Consider the following 16,758-nt stretch of genomic DNA (forward strand, 5'->3'; position numbering starts at 1 on the left):
ACCAGGAATTATTCTTTGACTCCTGTTCACATCTTATTTTTTTGTAATGTCTTGTCTTGTCCTGTTTGTATTTGTATTTTCGTTTGTACTGTTTGCCGGCAACCCGCACCCACTTGCTCCTCGCGTGTTGCCCCACAACTTTATTTTAGGTTTTTTTTATTGATGCCCCTTTTAATCTTGTCTCAGGCCCACTCTTGTCCTGTCTCTTGCCTTTTAATAGGTTGTTTGATCGCATTTGACTGTCATCAGTGGGCTTGTGATCGGATTCACTACTTTGCTTTGTATGTAATTGGTTTGAAAATTATGGCATTTGTCATTTATACTATGTATTTTTGAAGTTGTGAAATAAATGTTTCTTGAATTGAATTGAATTGAATTTTCAAAAGAGTGGCTTTGAACAATAATGTGATCATGCCCAAATCAGGCCCAGCTCAAGCAGCTCATATACCACTGCAGATATATTCATGTTTGCAAATATATGGAATGTGGATATTGCACCTTTGAAAGATCATACATTAACCCTAACTCTATAGATGAATCCGACAAGCCAAGTGATGGCCAGGATTAAGTTGGTCATAGCTGGGGGCCATCCGCACCAAACTAGCTTAGTTCGTTTGGATTGCGATCCAAGACACCCACTATCTTGAGCGCATCGGAGCGCGTAGCACTTGCGCCGCATCATGGGAGTGGTAAACGCTGCACATCTATGATACTGGCGTCACGTAAAATGGATGGATGGCCCCCAGCTATGGCTGCCAGTGAGGTGTAGGAATGTGGCTTGTCGGATTCGTCTATAAAATCTTACAAAACTTCAAAGAAAACCACTGCGCATGCATGCATTGCACATGATACCATGACACAATCAGCCAAAGTCATACATACTCAGGAAATTGCTGGCTGGGCCAGCGAATCCCCTGTGGCTACAAGTGGGTGATCTTGTGTGTGGCACCAAGTGGTCTAATGTTCAAATCCCGAGCTGCCAAGTAACCTCTTTGTTCATCTTCTCTCCTTTTTTGTTCCTTCTTTCCTTTCAAATGGCCAAAAACCATGTTCAGTGTTAGCTTTAATATGGACTGTGTTAGTTCCCTAGCACTGTGATCAAAAAAGTTTTTAAAAAAATCAAAAACCAAACAAAACAAAACAAACTGGACAAATACCTTTCTGAGGTCTCCACCCACACAATACTCCATTCCTAACACAGGAATGTCTCCAGAGGGGGCCTGTAGATCTAGCGGAACATCCATGGATCTACAAACAAAAGTGTTATCAAGTCTCTTCATGATATCAATTTCCATGGTCCATCTTTTGCAGTTCTTGGCATCTAGTATCACACGGCACTGTTTAATGGCTATCTTCTCCCCACGCTGTTTCTGAAACAGGCAAGAACAAAAAAGCTCTATTTGTTATGACAATGTTGTTATTTAGCCTATATGTTTTGTGTTATGACAATAAGTATTGACAACATTTGCTCAATCATAAAACATGTTTTGAAACAATAAAAAAAGCAAATGAATAAAATTTATTTAAAGTTTAGTGGTAATAGAAATGTATGTTTTGAAACAAATCAAAAAGCAAATGAATTGTCTTGTGACATCTTGCCAGACGTATCATAAATTATTAATTCAAGTCCTATATGCTACTTTTTAACATGATCAGACAGGTCAACTATATTTCTCTTTTATAATGTGGGTCTACTTTTCAGCTTTGTGGTTAAAGACATGTGTAAGTATCTCCAATCTACATGTATGAATTCTACACTTACATATAATGAAGATGCTTTTATAGAGCAACCACAATAATTATGCCAATCTTCCATTGCTATTATTGATTATTGTTGTTGTTGTTAATGTTGTTATCATTGTTGAAGTATACATATCACTTTTCACCCAAACTTATATAACATAGGTCGGATATGTACTTAGAATCAAAGATCTCAAGACAACCAATATCATTGTGTGGGTGCAAAAGTAGCCTCAAACCTTTTGAATACTTATTAAGATGTTTTTATACAGCTAACACAATTACAAAAATGTTGAAGTTGTTATTATTGTTGAAGTAGACATATCACTTTTCACCCACAATTACATAATATGTAGGTCGGACATATACATTAGTCAAAGATCTCCAGAATGACCAATACCTAAAGAATTCTACACTTAATTGTGTGGGTGCAAATGTAGCCTCAAGACTTATACTTAAATGAAGATGTTATTACAGAGCTACAATAATAAGCTCGCCATTCTTATACTTTATTTTTGCCTCTTGACATTTCTAATGTAGCAAACATTTTATCTTTTAGACTTGTTGAGTGCCCCCATCAGTTGCTGATATGAAACTAATACTACATGTACCATATTCATTCCAATAAGCGCCCAGGGCCCTTTACAGAATCATTTTGAGTGGGCGCTTATCTTTTACCTGGTTTACCTAATTTTTTCATAAGGGCCGTTTATTAGAGACAAATTTACGATACCTACGTTATAATAAGGCCCCAAGATGTTCTAGTAGCTTTTCTGATGCAGTAAATGTATTGCCATAGGCGTAGATCGGGGGGATTACCCCCCCCCATATTTTGCCAGGGGGGGGGGAGGTGGACCATACAATCATCCCCCCAATGTTGACACCTGAATATCGGTTTCTGACCAAATTAACCTTATATTTGCTCATGAATTTTTAGTCCCAAAAGTGCAAATTTTTGTGCGCTTTGCGCGCATTTATTCCACTTTTGCACTATATTTAATCAGTTTAGCTACAAAATAGCAAAATTTTCCACGCGCTTCACGCGCATTTGTACCATAAACTTAATCTGTTGCGAAAAGGTCTACGCCACTGTGAATTTTGCAAGTTTATACAAGACTTCAAATCCTCAAGCTATTTCACTGTATCAACATCTATCACTTCAACATTAATGGTACCCTAATAGCAAATTGAAAATACCAGGGCTTGGGTGGGTGCTTATTGGGGTATGGGACTGCTTATTGGAACGAATACGGTATGTGAGATACCATTCCGACAATCATCCAAACATCCATGCTGTCCTCTATTTATCAGCATTCACAAATCTTAGCCACTTGACTTAGTTGAGATAATTGTGTATTCAAGCTTTAATATCAAACCTCAGGGCCTGTATTACTGTACATGTAAACACAGCCAAAGAGCCACCGCTAGTTCCATACCTATTTAATCAGAGTCTGATGAGTTTATGGCAAAATAATTTATATCATAATTTTCTATTCACTTTCCTTGAAGGTTGATACCAAATTTGATATCAAAAGTTTAATCGTTGTGAGCATAGGAACCGTTGTTTGGAACCTGGTGCTATAGTTCTACATAGGCCTTGCCTAATTGGTCTACGATTGAAACAGGCTATTGAAAATGTATCTTCCGTTTACTGTTTTCATTTGCATGCAAGTATGTGGGCATACTTCCAGTATTATGTGTGTTTGTTTGCGTATAGAGCAAGTATAAACACAGGTTATTTATATATCTAAAATATGATACAAATAATAATAAAATGTAAAAATATACACATTCCGCATATTCATCCGATAATCCGATCACCCGATAATGAGGGCCGATCGTTCCATGAAATGTGACCCCGGGAATGCGACAGGCAAAACAGCTATGCACATACTGCATACTTTTACGGTCTTTTGTGTAAACACAAAGAGACACAACGCAGGCACGCAATGCTGGCGTGATTGTTATACACACATGATCAAAGAATCAGCCCTCATGAATATATATAGTGTGAATTCCCAGCATACAGTACAGGGACTTTGACTGTTGGAAAATAGTCTGTATTTTAGTAGTCTATGGGAATAACAGTAAGTTGCCATCCATATTTTGTGCAGACAATAAATTAAGGTATCCGGTATTATTTTGCACCAACAATGTAGTTCCATGAGTCTCTCTTACCTCATGTTCCCATAGCGTCACTTGACCAAAACCACCAGATCCCAAAACTTTTGTGAGAACCCAGGCTCCCCTTCTCTTATTGACAGCATTCTGATTTTCCATGGTTACGTTGTGATTACCATCAATCTGCAAGATTAATAATAATAAAAAAGAACAGCAAGTTATTAGGACAAACCAGTAATGAATTTATACTCCTGTATGACAATTAATGGTATTGTATTTGAGTAATTGGGGTAGACTCTCTCCTGATTATGCCCATGTTATATCATTGGATGTGGTCGATCCTTCATGTAATTATTTCGTGTAATCTAATCCTAACTCTAACCCTAATCCTAACCCTAAGAAATAAGAATTATGAAAGTACATTTGTAAGGACTAGTAAATTTTAATGCAATCCTGATCTTCATTTGCAATTCCGTTTATATTAGTTGGAATATTGATGAGTGTGTAGTCCGAATTTATCAGGGCCAGAACAAAATTTGTTTTCTTTGATGATCGTGTTCTGGGCCTGAACTGGTTTGCTTCAAAATCTTGATAGCAACTGGACAAAAGAAGCATTTTCAGCTTTTTAAACTCCTATTCATGGTGCACAAATCACTATATTGTGGACCGTCCTGATGATACTTGAGTGTTTGGACAAATGGAACAGTTTTGGACAGGTCCGTCTTCCTCTCTGTTTGTAAACAGACAAGGATGACAAAATTGTAGTCCTCGCCGAATCCTAGTATGACCCGTTATCGAAAATTTTGTTTGATAAACATTGAACAAAAGGCAATTTTTTTCACGAGCAGAACGCACATGGGCAAAATCGCGGAGCTAATGCTGGTTTCATACTTTCATGTCGCTTGCCGCTGATCGGTATGACGCATGAGCAGTGCAGCTAAACGGACATGAACAAGGCTTACGAATGGCTGATACGTCATCGAATACAACTGTGTATAAATTAGTCTCAGGCCAGACTGTATACCACAGGTTTGTTAGGATTGACGAGCGTCAGACCGACACAATCTGGTTGTGTAGGAGACTATCATTGTGACGCCAACGTGAATACGGTAGAAATGTTCATTAACGGGACTGAAGCAATGTGGCCATGTCTGTGTTTGTACCGGGCAAGTCCTGGGCATTCTTCGACACGGAGAGACTGAGCAAATTCGTCCAAAGATAAGCAAAGGGTTGGGGATCGCATTTTTAACAATGACTAAACTGTTTCGGACTTGAGGTGCACTAAAAGTAGACCATTTCGCCCATGATTTCGGGGGCTGTACATGTCATGTTTTGAACAGAGTAAAAAACGACCATTACTTTATAGTTGCGAGAGAGACTCGCTTTACCATCCTGCATATTGCATGCGTGAGCCACACTTACATCTCACTCTGCTCGGGCTAAGCAAGTCAGAGGAATTAGAGAATAAGCGATAGGAATTTTTATTTTGCCTATCCTCTACCGTGTGATAGGCGACAGGCAGGTCCAATATTTTGAGTAGTGGATGCCGGCGCAGCCGTATCCACTACGATAAAAATATTGGACCTGCCTGTCGCCTATCATACATGTAGGTAGAGGATAGGCAAAATTAAAATTCCTATCGTTTATTCTCATTCTTAGTCAGTTAAATATTATTTTAATAACTGTACACAATTTTTAAAGCAAAAACTAAATTACCGTCATAAAAACTCCCTCATTATAAAATGAACGAAACTTGTTTACAACTTCACGTATTCTGTTGCGCGTACTGCTAGCTGCGTTCGCGTATTCCGCACTAGTCACGCATCCAGCGCGATACATACGCCGCACCTCTACACGCGTGTTACGCATTATCAAGACGCATGATGACGTGGGGTCGTCTACGGCCTAATAGATGGCATCCGAAATCATGCGATTGTCCAATCAGAAATGTGTCTACGAACTAGACCACTCCCACTGACTAAGAATTTCATTTCAGCTACAATGGCACTGCTGTTGTTCGAAAATTTCTAACTTTTGCATGAACAACCGATAGCTTGTGATACGAAAGTTAGAACGTGGAAGGATTTGCGCTCATGTAACGTACCTTGTTTGGTACATGTACACGGTTGGCATACAGGTCCCAACAGTGTCCAAAATAAGGAAAATATGGAGGTTGTCCCGAGGTCAACTAAAGCATAAATTCTGCTTGTCCTCAAAACATTTTGGTTGTCCCCAAAATGTGTCATGATTTTAGAGGTAATATTTAGTGATTATCCAGGGGATAAGTACATAGCTCAATATGGTTGTCCCCGGTGATTTTTGGACAAGAGGACAAGAGGATAAGTGCTTATTTCGAACACTGGGTCCCAATATCATGCATATGAATAAAAACTTCTTCCTCAAGTTAATTATTGTCTCAAAAATATGAGGATATTATTCTTGTCATATTAGTGACACCATGTGCTATACTCCTATGCCTGCCACTTCCACATACTTGTGCATAATACCATGGAGGTATATAAATAAATGGAGAATGATCTAGCCAAGCATCTTTTGTACTACGTTGGTTATGACCAATTATTGTTGAATAGGCAATTTCAGGGGATATTGATTATGCTAAGCTGATTACATTGTTAAGTCTGTTTCACTGGTCATTTATTTCAATGGGGTGCAAAATGCAGTTACTTATAATGTTTATTGGAAAGTGCTCATGTTTCAGAGAATTTAATATCAAAATGTCATTTTCGCCAAAAAAATGCATTGAAATCAGTCTTTTTTAATAAAATAAACACCCTATCTGTAGGCCTATATCTGTGGTCATATTGTGACCCCCTACATTTTGGTCATGATTCTTGAAAAATTAAATTAGGCTATGACCCCTATTTTTCTTTCCAAAAGTTATGACCCCCCGGTATAGGCCTATTTGGAACCCCCTCCAAAGAAAATGATGGCCCCTAATAATATTAATAATCATTTAGGCCTAAATACTGATAATTATTTATTATAAAATGAGAAGTTTAATGATGATGAAAAGATTTTAGCTGAATTCAAGTACTTCCGTAAATTTTACTCGCTCTTAACTCAATTGGCCCAAATTGGCCCAACATAATTTTTTCACAATCGGAAGGTAAAAACGTTTTGCTTTCATTTGCACTATATTTGAACTCCCTCAGACCCCTTAAAAGCTTAATATATGAACATGAAAACTAAGTATATTTGTCAAGTTACGGCACAACTAGTGTTGAAAACAGTTTCATAACTTGAGAACAGAACATCCAAATTTCATCGGGTTTTCGCACAATCATACATTGAAACTATAAGCTATCAAAACTGGCGACTTTGAACAGCTAATTGACTAGCTGACGTCATTATACAGTCTCTTTTACAAGCCTTCCGCACGGGTCAATGTAGGGTCAATTCCTATGAGGAAATTTTGGGAGTGACGATCAATGAACCATGGTAGAGTCTCATAACCATCGTGGAGATCAATAGCTTGGCTGAAGTGGCTAGTCATTCAAGTTTGGTGACTCAATGAATAGAGGTAATCGGATAATCTCCACTTAAGAGATTAGAATTCTGGCGATCATTCTCCATTTATTTATATACCTCCATGATAATACGGAAGGTCGATTTGTGCCCATAAATGTTTAGGCCTATGTTAAACTGTATGTTATACAAATTGTACAGCTATCATTTCTACCCTATGACGAACCGACATACCTGTAAATCAAATAGCCCACAACAAACCGGACATCGCCGGCATCTCTCATGAAGAAACACGACACTATTTTACGCCGGCCCACGCCCAAAACACGTCAGCTGACGTACAAGCCTCCCCACGCATGTACATAAACAAGCCGTGTTCATTGTTTAATTGTCACCTGCAGCTGTTCGCAAGAAAACTTTCTGCATAAAATTACCTGGGGTCGTTATCAGGCCTGAGACACACTGGCGCTAGTTTGAGGACAGTCACTATGAGTTACTAATGTCGGCACATGCAGAAAATGCGTGATGGGTCGCCATTTTGTGACTCGTGCAAGCTAACACAAACAAATTATTGGACTTAATAATCTTTTCAAGTTTTAATAAAACGTGCATCTATCATGATAATATTACATTTTATTATTTTATTATTTGAATTACATAAGCTATGTCAATTTGGTGTCCATGTTAATTTTTATATGGATTTACCTGTGTTGATTTTAAACTGTTGTGAACGTGGAGCTACGCAAATTGGCAGGCGATTACCCACCATGCAATGCGAATACACGGAAACGATCCAGTTTAGGATGCATCGCAGTTCCTGTTGTGTAAACCAGGCGTAAACCGCCCATCCAACCTGATCGTGTGCACAGGATTTGTGCTGGAGGCTAGTTAATGCGCACAACCAATGCGCAGAAGAAGACCTTGATACTAGGCGGAGCTTACGTTTCACAAGAATGATTGACAGCTGTGAGTAAGTGAAATTCTGTTCTGTGATTGGTACAAAAATATGGTTCTCGTATAAATGAATATATTATCCATGGCTTCAAAATTAGGAACTGTTTCTTCCACAGAGCCCTATATAGGGCTCTATGGTCTCTACTCATCATACACGACCGTAGAAGATCTGGCCAGCGACGACGCTTGCCACTCAGGCTAGCTATTTGTCCGGCGTGGCCTCTCATCCTTTTTATTATCTCTGGTCTTGTCACGCTGGTAGATTCGCCCACCTGTGATTACTGACCTGGATCTGACAGAAGATTGTGGAATTTACGATTTTCAGCAGCAGGATTTTATGAAACTGCCAATATTTGCAAGTATTCTGAAGGATCGGTAATAATTAAAATATTTTTCATGGTGTCGGTAGTGCAAGTTGAAGTTAGTGAATTTGTGGTTTTGTATGTTATGTGCAAGAGTGTTTTCAGGAAGCGTAAATAGGCAGGCCGTTATGCTAAGCTCTCCATCTTATATGTAAGTTCGGCGACGAACTGGACACATCACACGGTAGTGTGATGTGTCCAGCCTGGATATACTATACTCCTTCATCAATTCATCATGACTTTACTCACGAAAAACGTCATTTTGTGCCAATTTTTCTCGAGTGATCGCCAGACATCGCACAGTCCCCATTGTAAATAGGTGATCAACACGTGTAGTGCTGGGCTCACATGTTCAAGAACCGGAAGGGTATCACCATCAGTTTGCAATGACAAGTCAACCGTTGCAAATCGGGAGATGGATTGATTTGCCCGGCATTGGACTTTCTGAAATCTTTAAATCACCGACGCAGTTGGCAATTGTCAAAATATCATTGATCAAGCAAGGTTGCAGAATTAAACGGACTCATAATATGGTCGGAATTAATACTTCAGCGCCTGTATTTCCGGTTAAAAGTAAGAAAACACTTCAGCTAAGCTAATTACATAAATATGTTAGCCAAGCTATAAAATTGAAGCCAAACTGGACAATCTAAAAAATTGTTTTGCTGCGTTTTAAAACTGAAGACGCCACGATGACTGACCGTGTTATACTAGCAATCTCTATCTTCTATCCACACATTAACTATCGTGTCGTCGTGGATAGTAGATAGATTTCTCGATCAACACTGCTGTAGCCTTCATACGGAGTGGAGGCTATCCGCCCGGGGGGTCACTCCCATTGTGGCCTGTACACCATCCGCGATAATCAACTTTTGAAAAGCACCCTAAACAAGGATTTAACCCTTGGCTAAAACGACACCCTAAACAGGGATTTCATTCCTAACATCAAATTTCATACCCTAAATTTCATTTCAGCGTATTTAGAAATTGCAATTTTGCTACCCTTTTTTCCAATTTTTCATGTTTTTGACACCCTAAACGCGATACGCGCGTATCGTGCCTACCCACGGAAAACGACCCTTTTTACGCGTTTTCATTATCGTGGACGGTGTACAGGCCACAATGGGTGGGAGTGACCCCCCTGGGGCTATCCGGCTACAGCTTTACAGGACCGAACTGAGCTAGGCTCATTATCATTTTTAATCTATATAATAATAATCTTTTTGTGTGTTTGTCACTAGCTTTCTTTGTGTGTCATGTGTGTGGGGGTCACACACACACAGCACAGGCTCACCCCAGCCAGCATTGCCATTGGTTGCAGTGACTTGCGTGTGTGGGGGTGTACGTGCAAAGATAAGCTTACAGTAAAATTAGGTTTACGTGAAGAAATTTACCCCAACAAATACGTGGAATCTTACTTTTTTTGATGCAAATAGGATCTCCTAATTCACGATGATCATCTCTGAACGGTCAACCGATGAACATTGTTGTACGATGATGTCATTTGCGGGATGCGGGATTTCCCCAAATTTCCAAACTTCGTTGACAAAATAATTGCAAACCGATACACGTAAGTATGAAAAAACCCGTGTAGTTGGTGAAGCTATTCTTAAAAGTAAACATTTGTAAATATTAATAAATTCACAATTATTGTCATTCATTCCACATTTTTTCAACCGTAATGTACAAAATACATTAAAACACATATGCATGCTATATTTATTTTGATTTATACTTCTGATTTAATACATTTTAATATTTAGCTAACACCATTTTCTTGAGCGGAACATATACCGGCCGATATTTAAAACACATATGCTTTCGGAATCCCGGAAGTAAACAAATCAGCAAAATGAAAGCGCCATACGTTCAAAACAGCGAACGCACTTTGACTTCTTCGGTATGTTACAATTTTTGTTATAAAAACTTTAGTTTGTCTTTCATGGTGCAGCTGATAGAGTCAAACATTTTCTTTTGCCCGTTAGTTTCCTTCAATCATGTCAATTGCGCAACTTGCCCATTTCGTGATATATTCGGAGCGCCAAAATCAAAATTCTGAGCTGGTAGTGCGGGACTAGTAGCTGTCCGGGCTAGCTGTCAAGTGTCATGTCATCATCATGAACATGCATCATAGTTATTCATACTTGATCTTGATATAAAATGTCAACAGTTTTGAGTTTGACAGTTCTTTTGTCCCACGTCAATCACGGCACAATCACCCAGAAGCTTATAAAGTTATCACCTGTATAAAACAAAGAAATTACAAGCAGTCATTTTTTCCAAAAACGGTAATCAACTGGAACAATCTCCCTTACTCAATGTTACAAATTCAAGACCCTGCCAGCTTCAACACTGCAGTGATGGAACACCTAAGACAAGACTAAGGCAGCAACCCATGCGCACACCAATTCCTTTCCTTTTCTTTCCTTTCTAGTACTTCCTATAGCAGCTCATTTGAGCTAAACTGGAAGTCCTCTGGAACTTAGAGGAGGTGATTATACAGATATCAGAACCGGGGATGGTCCCCCTTCTCTTTTCGAATACCGTAGCTCTGACACTTAAAGGGGTACTACACCCCTGCCCAATTTTGTGCCTATTTTTGCATTTTTCTCAAAAATTATAGTGCATTTGGGACAAGTAAGATATATGTATATTATAGGGGCAAGGACTACGTACAATTACTGCACTGGAAATTTTATTTCAGCACAGACAACAGTTGTGGAGTTACAGTCAAAAACGAGGGAAAACCAATATTTGATCAATAAATCAATAACTACTTGCTTTGGGTTGCTGAATTTTCAGTACAGTAGTTGTAGTCCTTGCCCCTATATCTTACTTGTCACCAATCCAAACTCCATCAGACATCATTGATATGCTTCAAATTCGTGTTACGCAAAGGCAGCTTAGATCATCATGCTCAGATGGTACCTCTCTTTTGAACCAAGAATAATGTGTTTCTTTTGGTGACCGAGCTTTTGCTGCCTATGCTCCCAGATTGTGGAACAAACTACCAGGTCAAATCAAAATTGTACTTTTGAACAGTTTAAGAAGCTCCTGAAGAGCCACCTTTTTCAGGATGCTTATCAGCAGTAGTTCTTTTGAGCTAATGAGCGCCGTTGAACATTTTGTAATGATTTTGGCGCAAGGACATAAATGTAACTGATTGATTGATTGATTGATCACTCACATAAATGGTCTGTACGCATGCGTGACCAAAAAAACAAGTAAAAGGGGTGTTTTTTTTAGGCAAGGCAAGTTACGCGCGTGACGCGTTTAGGGTCTAAAAAACAGTGATTTTCAAGAATAAGGGTAGTTTTCTGAAACTGGACAACTTGTTTAGGGTACTTTTTCAAATTTTTGGTAAATTATGAGTCCAAAAGGGTACATTTATTGCATTTTCACCAGCCAAAAACTCATTAGGGGGTAAATTCTACACTAAATTACCTTATTAAGGGGCTAAATTTGCTGGTATAGGGTAAAACTCGTTTAGGGGGTGTTTGAAAAAATTTGGTCACGCATGCGTACACTGTCATATTTGAGTGGCCCCCCGGGTCACCAATGTGCTATAATTTTTGAGAAAAATTCAAAAATAAGCACAAAATTGGTCAGGGGTACTGTAGTACCCCCTTAACGTGCACAGGATTTGACTCTTCCTGTACACGGGACCACCAGCTTTACGTGACTTTCCGAACCACGAGACACCGTTCATACACTACATATATCTGCATGTGCTACGTATAGTGTATGGGGGCGAGAAGGAATTCTACAATTATATTCTATACTGCTTCGAAGCAGAGACAGAGACTGCTTCACACTTTCAGAGAAAATATCTCTGATACACTAACCTTGCAGTAACTGAACATAATTGTAGGATTCCCAACCTTATAGGAACATGCCTGGTTCCAGTAGGGAGCGTTGTGTAGTTACTAACTACAGATACAGATACTACCTCTCTCTGCTCTGTTTGTAAACAGACAAGGATGACAAAATTATCCGTAGTTGTAAGCACAGTACTTCACAGTGCTGTACTATTATGCTCACTTTCCTATATAGGGAGGTTTCATGTACGCCACGGGTCACTAGCCCTGGAGGAGGCACAACAACGATATTGGAGCATGTGTCTGACTTTCGTACTGCAGGGGTCTATGGTTTGGGCATGTACCTACTCAATTACGTTCAATTTTACTTTTCATACTTTTTTCCCACGCTTTACAATTACCAGTACTTACAATTTCTTGAAATAAAATGTCTTTCTTTTGATCATATTTTATACCCCCAGTCCTTCCATGTATTCTTCTCTCATGTCATCCTAATACCAATGATCAGGCATTAGGCCTACAATCATTTGAGTGTATTTGCAAAGTCCTGGTTAATTCAGGAATTGGATAGCAACGTTTGCACAGTATTTTTTGTTGGTCCTGAGAGCACATCAGACATATCAAATTGCATTCTGAATACGAAGAATATCTTTCTGATATCAAATAATTTTGATTTTTGTTTTTTAAAATTTGCGATATAAATTTTATATGGCAAATTATTAAGATTTGATATTTTTGATAATTAACAGTCCTTGAAGTAACTTTATAAATCTAATGATATGTACTTAAAGTGTATGTAGCTGGGATGAAAAGTTGACCAACAATTGAAAAATTTTGACCTTTCATATTGAAGATAACATTTTCCCCAAAAGACCTATATTGTTTTGGTGTTTTGGGGAAATGTTTAAAATCTAAATTATTTGATATTAGAAGGACATTCCTCTTTTTCAAAAGCCAAAAAGGTCCAATTATAAGAAGGACATTCCTCTTTTTCAAAAGCCAAAAAGGTCCACTTTGCAAGCATAGTCAGCGGAAAAAACAGGTTTTTGTGCTTTTGGGGTCAAAAAGGTCATAATTTGCCCATTAGGGAGTGTAACAAGTGAAAAATTAGGTTCTTTATGCTTTCTTGGTCGAAAAAGTCCAAAATATTAGGAAAAGATCCACTATAACAGGTCCACTTCAGCCCCCCAATAAATCCTGGCTACGCCCTGGTCGCAATAAAGCCAATTTAAGTGCCTATTATTAATTAGTGCATAGTTTTTGCACTATATCTGAGAGAGGCATCATAGTAAATAATTTTTTGGATCAATATACAATGTGATGAAACCCTGTTGTGTGTTATAAATGAAGAGCTAATTTCCAAACCGTGTTAAGTCCACCCACCTTTTTAAAACAAATTAATTCATAAAAAAAATTAAAAATTGACCCATTTGTGTTATATGCTGCCTCTAGCTATAATGACATCAACTCATTGACAGATACGAACCTTAGGAGGGAATTCAATTTTTGATCAATTCTCTCCAGGTAGTGAAACATAATGTGACACGATCGATCTGGTTCATGGGGGCCAAAGGCGGCAAATTTGAAATTGAGATAAAGGCAAAAATATTGAGTAAAAAAACAAGAAAATACATAAGAAAATAGACATCATAAAACTCCATAACTTTAGAACCAAGTACTGTATGCTAGACCTTTGGTGTTTTCAGTATATAATAGCCAAATGTTTGTATAAAGGTCATAATTTTAGTAACTCAATTTTCAAAAATGCCCCCTTTGGCCTCCATGGACCAGATACATTTGATGCAATCAAGCAAAATCAGTCGGAACTCAGAAATATTAAATTTTCAGTTTCTTATAGGATAGTAAAAAGCATTTACAAAGCTGGATTTTGAAAAACCCCATTGAAATTGAACAAACATTTCCAAAGATTGAAGAGTTTCCAAAACAAAAGGAAACATTTGCTTTGTTTCATGGTTATATTTCAAAATCAATATTTGCGAGTTCCGACTGATTTTGCTTGATCGCATCACATATGGATGTATTTATAACCTCCAAAATAGAACATGAGAAGTGATGACCATTGTGATCTTGTTATGTCAGACACTTGACTGAAGAAAGACAATTTTAGTGATTGACATTATAACATACCTGATGGAACTTTTATTTTACATAAATTCAGGGACAGCATTTTGAGAAATCAATCTCTACTGCTCTCCTTAAATCTGATATGGAGAGTAATTTTAAGCTCGCCTTTTTAATAGTTAATCATTCTCTCCTTGTAATTGCATTAACAATTCTAGCCATTTGACCTGCGGGTCACCATTAGAGTTTGAAATAAAACCTTCCTTTAAACCTTCCTTTAACAGCTCTAACATCTAAACAGCTTTCCTTGAAGGCTCCAGAAGAGCTATTTAATGCTCTCCTGCAAAGTCCAATTTTCAGTCCCCGATATATTGCACATGGAATAGGTTTTTTATTCACTGTTTAATTTCCATTTTACTTTGCACCTGTAGATCTCTATCTTCTTTGGATGTGAGTTCACTGGAATATTGGTGGAATGGTATTAGATTTCTAAACTCCTACTGCACTTCAAATTCCAAGGATCATGCATTGCATTAAGATTTTGTGTTGTAGAACTCCTCCTGTAGCCTTCCTGCATTATATTCGACCAATGTGTGCTTCCAGTTTAATATCAGTAACACAAAGGGGTCTTTCACAATATGTGAACAAGGCTCGATATCTTCAAAAATTAAAAGAAGATGGTGACTTTTGTAAGAAGTCTTTAGATGATGCGCAATTTGCAGTTTTCTATGGGTTAAGACCGTTCGTTCGGGAAGTACAGAGTGAATATCAGATTGCATGGATGAGTAAATCAGGTAGGTGCTAATATGTGCTGTGTTATTTGTTGGGAAGCCAATATTATATTATATTATATTTAATGGTAGAAGTTAACCCAAATGCTGAGCCTACATGTATATCAAATTCAATCCATTTCTTGTTATACTTTTTTTTCAAAAAAGTTGTTTTAAATCACTTTTTTATTCAAGTACCCCAATTGTTCCAAAAGGTGATGAGCAGATAGGCAGGCCCATATATAGCAAGGATTTATTTTCAGGGGGAGGCACGGCCCTGCACTTCTTAGATCCCCTTGATAAGAGTTCGAAGCCCTGTCGTCAACAGAGGGCAGTAAACTCGAGGTAAAGAATATCCCATATCGCTAATGAGCTGGGCAGTAACCGTAGAAAAAGCTCGTTTCTGGCGAAAATTGACAAGTAACTTGCACAAATTTCAGGATACAGTTACTATAAGGTTGTGCGATGTATTCAAACCATTTGTTAACCATTTCTTTTTTAGGGAGCAATAATTATTTATCATGAATATTATTGTCATGTTCATGACATCATAGTTACTTGCATTTTGTTCATTTTTAAATTTTGAAACATTTAACGCTCAAAATCAATCGCATATATTTTTCTTTATTTCACCAGAGTGTCCTTGCCAAGATTCTAGCATCAGACCATGCGCTTTCTCAAGATACAGCCTTCATAAGTGTTAGGTCACTTCTGTACAATTCTTATAATTTGTTTCATGCATACAAATAGCGATGCACGTTTTTGTTGTGTTTTTGATAGGTTTTCATGTCCAATTTTAACGATAAAACATTATTCCCTATAGAAAAACAATATGGCAAAACATACAACAGTTTGTAACATTCTCCATGAACTTAACCATCTATGTTTGGATTGTGATGTAATTAACATGTGTAATGAGATTTTCTCTTTCTGAATCTGACTTGTAAAATATTATTTTTCATCACAATTTCTCATCAAATTCATACATTTCTGGATCAAAAGTCAGGTAAAACACTTTGTGGTTTTGAAATTTGGTTTAGAAATAACGCTTATAAAATCATTTGGGTTGATCAAGCAGTTGCTTTTTATGATTTTCAAGGCAATATGCATAAATGATGAATCTGCATGTACATAATTTTTCACTTCAGTAAGCTCGTCTTTTGACCAACGTTCATTATTGATCACGGGTTATATTGTATGCGATTGACATCAAAGAACCACATGTGTATGAGCTTGTGCATTGAATTGAATTACACAATGGTTTATTCAGGTTATTGATCGCTAGATGGAAGCGGACATGATACATATTACGTAGGATTCCATGCCTGTGCAGGGATTTGAACCCTAGCGACCAGAACTATGAACACTTTGAATTGTTAGCACCATGCAGGGCCGTGGAGGGGGCACAGTAAGTCAAATGAATAA

General features: G+C 37.9%; 2 protein-coding genes across 2 annotated transcripts in view; one reads left to right on the forward strand and one right to left on the reverse strand.

The window, feature by feature from the left end:
* Positions 1 to 10,216, reverse strand: part of LOC140158501 (inhibitor of nuclear factor kappa-B kinase subunit alpha-like) — a 37,988-nt gene extending 27,772 nt beyond the window's left edge. Inside the window, exons 1-3 of the mRNA XM_072181602.1 lie at positions 10,082 to 10,216; positions 3,919 to 4,044; positions 1,158 to 1,370 (exon numbers count right to left, since the gene is read on the reverse strand). Of these exons, the coding sequence (XP_072037703.1) occupies positions 1,158 to 1,370; positions 3,919 to 4,020 (315 nt within the window). The 5' untranslated portion in view covers positions 4,021 to 4,044; positions 10,082 to 10,216. The remainder of the gene's footprint in view (positions 1 to 1,157; positions 1,371 to 3,918; positions 4,045 to 10,081) is intronic.
* Positions 10,217 to 10,491: 275 nt separating this feature from the next.
* LOC140158502 (NAD(P)H pyrophosphatase NUDT13, mitochondrial-like) overlaps positions 10,492 to 16,758 on the forward strand; it is a 119,361-nt gene continuing 113,094 nt past the window's right edge. The window contains 2 exon segments of the mRNA XM_072181603.1: positions 10,492 to 10,563; positions 14,995 to 15,357. Coding sequence (XP_072037704.1) covers positions 15,087 to 15,357 — 271 coding nt within the window. The 5' untranslated portion in view covers positions 10,492 to 10,563; positions 14,995 to 15,086.

Source organism: Amphiura filiformis, chromosome 8 (genome assembly GCF_039555335.1).
Source record: "Amphiura filiformis chromosome 8, Afil_fr2py, whole genome shotgun sequence".
In the NCBI taxonomy this organism is placed as follows: domain Eukaryota; kingdom Metazoa; phylum Echinodermata; class Ophiuroidea; order Amphilepidida; family Amphiuridae; genus Amphiura; species Amphiura filiformis.